Source organism: Nannospalax galili, unplaced genomic scaffold (genome assembly GCF_000622305.1).
Source record: "Nannospalax galili isolate Female #2095 unplaced genomic scaffold, S.galili_v1.0 scaffold113, whole genome shotgun sequence".
NCBI lineage: Eukaryota > Metazoa > Chordata > Mammalia > Rodentia > Spalacidae > Nannospalax > Nannospalax galili.
Genome location: NW_008335444.1, coordinates 5,071,135 through 5,078,628, shown reverse-complemented (window position 1 = coordinate 5,078,628; position 7,494 = coordinate 5,071,135). Strand labels below are relative to the sequence as shown.

Sequence of the window (7,494 nt, the reverse complement as noted above, 5' to 3'; positions counted from 1 at the left end):
ATGCTTGAACAGAGCTAGCCTCAGGCTGCCAGTCCATGAACGCATCAGCCTGGTCCCTGATGTTCTGGCTCCCGGTGGTTGTGGTTCGCCTTTGCCAGCCTCTACATTTTTGTATCTTTTTCTCATTGCGTGGCCCCTTGTCTTTAAAAGGCTAAACTGCTCTGTACTAAATTTGGTCACGCAGCGCTCCAAGATTCCCTGGAATGTCCTCAAGTTTCAAACAGCTCTGACAGTGAGGCAGGCCCGCCCCCGGCTTGGGGATTGGCTTGTCCTCTCTGACTGGGCAGCTGTCAGGTCTTATTGGTTGCTGGTTAGACTGGGCAGGGTCCACTAGCCTTAGACTGCAGGGAGGCTGCTGTGTCCCCTGAGCACCTGTGGCACAGCAGGACCAAAGAGCTGTGAAACCCTCGCCTAGCTGGGGCTTTGCACCCAAGCCCGTTCAGCTCTGTCCAGACCAGTGCCCCCTCTCCCTTCCCTGCCTACCAGCACATCCACAGCCCCAGAAAGAGCTGCTACCCACTTTGCCAAGATGTCCAAGGTAGCCAAGTATCGCAGGCAGGTGAGTGAAGACCCCGATATCGACAGCCTGCTGTCCACCCTCTCCCCTGAGGAGATGGAAGAGCTAGAGAAGGAGCTGGATGTGGTGGACCCAGATGGGAGCATTCCCATGGGGCTGCGGCAGAGGAACCAGACGGACAAACAGTCCACCGGCCCGTTCAACCGGGAAGCCATGCTCAACTTCTGCGAAAAGGAGACCAAGAAACTTATTCAGAGGGAGATGTCCATGGATGTGAGTGACAAACCCGGGATGAAAAGCGGGTGTGAGGGGAGGACTGGGGTCCCTAACTCCATGATTACAATCCTTCTTTCCTTAGAACAGTTCTTACTGGCAAAGGACTGAATGCTTCAGAACTGGTTATTATTCACTAAACTAGCAGTGTGAACCTCTGCTGTTAATTTCTGTTTTGTAAGCAGAGAAGTTGGATATGTTGGAGAGACAGAGTATCTCAAAATCAGATAGGAAGAGGGAACTGAGAGGGGTCTGAAGAATACATTGTTGAATTGATGCCATCCTGGTCTCTCAGCATATTTTTTTTTCTTCCCATTAATCCTGTAGTGAGGAAGGAGGAAGAAGAGAGTGATGTTTGTAGTCTCTCACCAGCCAGTCACCCAAGAAGAGAAGGCTAAGTTGATCAGAATGCCCTGGCAACATGGCCCCAACTCCTGAGAGCAGGGATGGGAAAGTAGGGATGAGAGGAGGGAGAGAGGCACAGTGGTCGGGGAGGCACACTGGCCCTGGCCCTGCCATCCCCTTGGTCCATGTTCAAGGCTTTGCCAGGAAGTGGAGTATGTGGGATTCTTAACCTGTGGGCAAGGTGGTTGTCTCTTTTGCACCTATGATAATGATGAATAAAAAACAAAACAGGTATGAGGAGGAAATGCTAGGCCTACTTATGAGGGCCCAGTGACCCCAGACAGCTTTCAGGAAACAGAGAAATGAAACTCAATCAAGGCCTCTGTGACTCCCCATGTGGAGCCTAAATAATCATTCCGACTCTGCTCTTCTCTACCATTCCCTAGCTTCTGGGCCCATGGTTGCATTGTCTCCAGTGGCTTCTGGAGGTTGAAGTCAAACAGAACTGTTTTCTATCCTGGGAACCAAACCCAGGGCCTCATACATGCTATGCAAGTCTACTACTGAGCTATCCACTCAGCCCTAAAATTGAAGGCCTTGCTTAATTACAAAGCAAGATGTTTAGGCCACTGAGAGGCCAAGTGACCCTTTTACCTCTGGGACTTTCATTCTCTAGCTATTCTGCAGTTAATACTGCGGCCTGCCTCTCTGCTCCCTCCCCCAGCTCCTCCTCCTGCCAGGGGCACATTTTTTTCTTCAGATGGAGACAAGTCAAGGAATAGATGGTGGGGCATGTGTGTATCCTTTGTATTTAGGACCATTTTTGCCTCATGGAAATAGGCTATTCCAGTCCCCTCACTGCTTCTCATGCAGGTTAAGGGTATATGTTGGCATAATGCCCAGCTGTGGACAGAGGTCTCTGTAAATCTGTGGGAATGAATGAACCCTAACATGTAGCCTCTTTAACATTATTAACAAAAGAATGAGCGTGGAGTCAAGGCCTAGAATTTAAGTATCCAATGAGAGTACCAGAGGCTCTTACTGTTCTGTCTATACAACTAACTCACAAATTACCTAGGTCAAGGGTTGTTGTGGCAACTAAGAGGACTAACCATGGAGAATGCTCAGCACAGAGCTTGGCACATAAATAGCAAAAGGCAGCCATGGAATTATGAATTCATTTTAGTCAAGGAACTCAGAAATTAGTGAAATGAGCCCAAAACAAATCTCTCTGCTTACCCAGCCCTGCCCACCTCTCTGTCCTCTGGTCCATTCAGTTAGTGGCCAGAGCAAACAAGCAAAGCTTGGGTTCTTAGGTACAACCTAGTGTGTACACGCCATTCCAGGCTGAGGAGCTAACTGCAGTCCTTGTTGCCTGGATGGTCACTCTTCATGAAGACTGGCAGGTAATGAAATAGCGTGTGAGCCAGTTGATTCACTGGACCTGTGGAAGAGCAGCAAAGTGGGCCACGGAGAGCCTTCTACACACCCAGCACATCCACCTTCTCTTTCATGTGAGCCAAATAATCTTAGGAGACAGGTATTTTATCCCCATTATATAGACCAAGAAACTTAGTCTCAGAGGGAGGTTGAACACCTGTCCTAAGGTGACACAACTAATAAATGACCTGCCTGACTCTTTGAGGTCTGTACTTCTTTCACTCTGTCATTAGGACACTAGGTACAAAAACAGAGAAAATGACAGTCCTTGATTTCTTTTTTTTGAGACAGAGTCTCACTGTATCCCCTGGCTGGCCTCACTATGTAGACCAGGTTGGTCTTGAACTCACAGAGATCTGCCTGCCTGCCTCTGCCTCCTAAGTGCTGACACTAAAGGCATGCACCACCACTCCTGGCTTTTGCTATTGTTTTTGAGACAGGTTCTCATATAACCCAGGCTGGCTTCAGTATCTACTTGGAAATGACCTTGAACTTCTGATCCTCCTGCTTCTACCTCCCAAGTAGTGGGACTCCAGGCATGCACCACCACGCAGTTTATACAATCAAATCCAGGGCCTTGTACATAGCAGGCAAGCACTCTACCAATTGTACTCTAGCCCCAGCCTCCCAGTTTTAGCTTCAGAGAATTTACAGCTTACATAGAATCATAAAACACATGCATATGAGACTTCCAGGGAGATGCTAGAGATCAGCAACTGTGTACCTGTGTATTGTCATAGGAGCAATGTCTGTGACAGTCTGGTAGAGAAGGCTGGGCCCCTCCCTCATCCTCTGGGGAGGACTGTAACTATTAAACCAAGTATAGGCTAGGAAAAGATACTGTGTGATATTTAGGAATTTTCCTTAATTTCCATAGATATGATAATAACAGTCTTATAAACATTTAAAAAATGCTTTATTTTTATTTTATGTGTATGAATGCATTTCCTACATGTATGTAAGTGTACCCATGTTGTGCAGTACCCATGGAGGTCAGAAGAGGGCGTCAGATCCCCTGGAATTGGGGTTACAGATGGTTATTAGCTGCTATGTGGGTGTTGGTAATCGAACTCAGGTCCTCTGCAAGAGCAGTCAGTGCTCTTAACCACTGAGCCATCTCTTCAGCCTTTTAAACATTTTTTAAAAGGAAGTTTATCTTTTAGCCATAAATAATAAAAATATGCTTGGGAAAATTTATCAAATTGGAGGATTTGCTTTGAATGACAGGGGTGCAGTGTAGGTGAAGCAGAGCTGGCCACGAGTTGCTGTTGAGCTGGATGTTGGATCCACCTGGGTGTTCATTAGATGTTTTTCTCTACTTTTGTCTGAAGTTTGTCATATTCAACAAAGGTTTAATAGAAATCAAGAGTGTTAAGCTGAATCACAAACCCGGACTTTTCCTGAGAGGGAAAACACTAAGATTCATACCCTGGCTGGGGTTCTAGGTGGGTCTAGACTGTAGAAGGGACGGGGACTACTTCTTCCTCACTGGGACAGACTATTCCAGGGATCTTCTGGATTGTTCACCATCTTTTTCATGAATGTTCTTCCCATACTTTTTCCAGGTCACCACCTCCAGTCAGTCACCTCTGACTGCCAGGCAAGGCTAGGTACCTTGTTTGAGCATTCTAGTACCACACTGTCCTACCCTCCAGGACATTTGTTATCATTATTAGATGTGGGAGAGGGGATCATGCATGCTGTATTGTGCATGAGGAAGTCATAGGATAATTTCTGGTAGTTGGTTCTCTACTTCCATTCTAGGTTTCAGGGATCAAATAGGCTGTCAGGCTTGGGTGGCAAGCATTTTTATCTGATGAACCATCTTGCTGACCCACACTTTTTAACATAGAGCTAGAGATTGAACCCAGGGCCTACAGCATGGTAAGCATGTGCTCTACCATGGAGCCATACATCTCATACCTTTTTTGTAATTCTCTGCCTCCCTGGCTGCTTCCTTTGCCAGCTTGCATGATTCTTGAGGCAAATGCTCACATACAGAGGAACCCCAGCTGCTTATGAAATGTTAGCAAGGGATTCGGGGAAGGCTAGAGACTGGCTTCTTGCCCTGCCTATAAAGGGGTGGATCTGGCAGCCAGTCTTTCCCCTGGTCCTCTGGGAGTTCTCCCTTAGCCCAGGTGGAAGACAGGCCAGTGCATAATCAAACAGTGGAGTGAAGCTGTCCTTGGCTCAGGTTTCGGGAACCAGATCCCAACAGGTCAACTCATATATTCTCTTCTCTTTCCAAGTGGGGGGACGAAACCCTCAGCCTGCCTCCCTCGTCCTCCCTAGGGTGACAGGGACCAAGGATTAGCACTTGCATACAGCCAGGGGCAGGGGCCAGGGCAGCTGAGCTGGGGGGGTGGTGGAAGTTCTTTTAGGTGCTCCCTAGAGGTCAACTTGAGGCTCACTCTGAAGTACCCACTGGGGGACCCCGAGCCTCCTGCTGCCAGCCAGCTACATAGCCGCTTCCTTCAGTCCTTGGTTCTATTTCATGCCTCTGGTCTCCCTGCGTGGATGGAAATGCCAATGCTGGAAGGCCTGAGGCCATTGCACCAACCCCCAGAATGCCCTTTGCAGATGGCTGGGCTAATTGAGAGCACAACTCACTGATTAAGGAGATTAACCCCGACTGGTACATACTCAAAATAGCCTGGAGGCCAGGGTGGAGAGGGCAGAGGAGGTGATGCAGGCCTTGTGACCCAGGTAGGCACAAGCAGACACCTAGAAAGGGCTAGACAAGTATAAAAGCCACATCCATCCATAGTTTGGTAAAAACAAAACAAAACAAAAAAAAAACAGCTGACTGTATTTTAAAGTAGATGGTGGTCTACTGCAGGTCTCAAGCATTGTTCTTAAATCTTTCATTTTTTTGTATATATAATATTTAGTTTAAAGAATTTTGTGCAAGTGAGGAATCAGAACCTGGTCTCACCTGTAGCACAACCTTTGGTCCCTTTTTAAGACAGCAGGTCTGAGAAGTTGGCGGTAAGACAGATGTTAGGACCAAGGAAAACTTGCAAATATGAAATGGTCCAGCAATGAGGGGAGGATGGAGATGGTTCCCAGGTGGAATATGAATGCTGTTGACCAACAACAAGAGGTTGCCACCAGCTACATGGATAGCTAGAGGCTTCAGAGTTTCTGGGGCTTCATGATCCCCAGGTCTGGATAAGATGGAGAAGACAAAGCTCTTATCTGGCCTGTCTGCTTCACCAGCCCTTCTCCCTCCTCCAAGAGACTTTGGAGTGATGGTGTCAGCCTATGTCACCATAGGCTCAGAATAGGCAAGCCTGGAGAGATTGGTGCCAGGAGAGATCGGTAACCTATATGCATGTGCACACGTGTGTATACACACACACACATTCACACACACGGAGCAGGAACAGGCACAGAGCATAGAGCATAGGGTCAGGGGAAGAAGAAGTTGATTCTCATGTGCCTGCCAAGTTAGATAAACAGAACTATCCTGAGTCACAGTGCACAGGCCTTCCCAAATCAGGCTGTTTTGTGTTTATTGGACAACTCTTGGCATAATCGGTAGAAAATAGTAGTTCCCTTGTCCAGGATCTAGGGCATCTGTCCCCCTTCAGGGCTTCTCAGCATCAGGGCTGAGGGTAAGATAGAAAGGCCATGGGTGCCTGGATTCAGATGGGCCCACGTTTCAGTTTGGCCTCTGCCACTTACTGACCCAGTAAAGCTTGAGCACCTTAGGAAAGAAAGAGAAGGAAAGAAAGGAAGGGAGGGAGGGAGGGAGGGAGGGAGGGAAAGAAAGAAAGAAAGAAAGAAAGAAAGAAAGAAAGAAAGAAAGAAAAAGAAAGAAAAGAAGAAAAGAAGAAAAAGAAGTTTGCTGAGCGTGTTCTGGTGCCAAAGGCATTACCAATGCAATCTCATTGGTGTACTTTCTTCAGCTCCATTACCAGTCAGTGAGGAATGATAAAATCAACCTTGAAAGGCTGTTGGAAGATTAAATAGGATAAGGTATTGAAAGTAGTAAGCTCATCAGGAGAGACTTTCCTCACTCCAAGTTCTTCAGGCTTTATACCTGTACAGATGCCAAAACAACATTTAAAAAATTCTCATGAGGTTAAAAAAATACCGTTGGCAGGTAGGAGTGAAGGAATGATAGAGGAGAGGGAGAAGGGGAGGGAGAAGGGAGCAAAGAGGGGAGAAGGCGAGAATTAGTTACTTACTGCCTGCCTCCAGTCACCCAATTTCTTGGAGCCACCTAATTTGTTATCCCTCCTCCCAAGCTGAGTCTCTGGTTTAGAAAAATGGCAGAAGAGGGAGATTCGAGCTGGGAGGTTTCAGGCCTAGAAAACTCTCCTTGTCTGCAGTCTTCCACCCCAGCAAGACCTCAGAAAGTCCAAGGCTTCTTTGCGAGAACTTGGCTTCAGCTGTCTCTGGGGTCTACTGCAGAAAGGCCAGGCCAGGTCGTCAGGACACTGTTTACAAACAGCTAGGAATAGAAAGGCTTCCTGCTCTACACACTCCACCCTCTCCTCCCCTCACTTCTTTCCTTGTCCAGGATCCCCAGGCTCCACCATCTCATTAGGACTTACTCCCAGATCAGACAGCAGGGCCAGCAGAACACCTGCCTCCTGAACCCAGCAGTCAAGAGATGCATGGTCTTCAGAGCCTACCTTCAGGTGGCACTTTGAGTGCAGAATGTGTGTAGTGTAGTGGTACTGTACCTGCTGAGCATCTGTAAAATGGAAGTTAAGTGCCTGGTCATAGGATAGCTGTAAGTATGAATAATCTACATAAGGTTCCAAGTAGTGTGCTTGGTTAGAAACCCAGTACCGAAGGCTCTTGAACGTTTGTTTCTTCCCTTCTTTTCACTCCCACCCACTCTCTTTCCCACTACTTCTGCCTCCTCCTCCTCATCTTCTTCCTCCTCTTCCTCCTCCTCCTCCCCC

The 7,494-nt window shown here is 47.6% G+C and overlaps 1 protein-coding gene across 1 annotated transcript in view; it reads left to right on the top strand.

Annotated features, from left to right (window-relative positions):
* Positions 1-317: 317 nt before the first annotated feature.
* Lmod1 (leiomodin 1) overlaps positions 318-7,494 on the top strand; it is a 44,356-nt gene continuing 37,179 nt past the window's right edge. Inside the window, exon 1 of the mRNA XM_008830306.3 lies at positions 318-790. Within this exon, the coding sequence (XP_008828528.1) occupies positions 530-790 (261 nt within the window). The 5' untranslated portion in view covers positions 318-529. The remainder of the gene's footprint in view (positions 791-7,494) is intronic.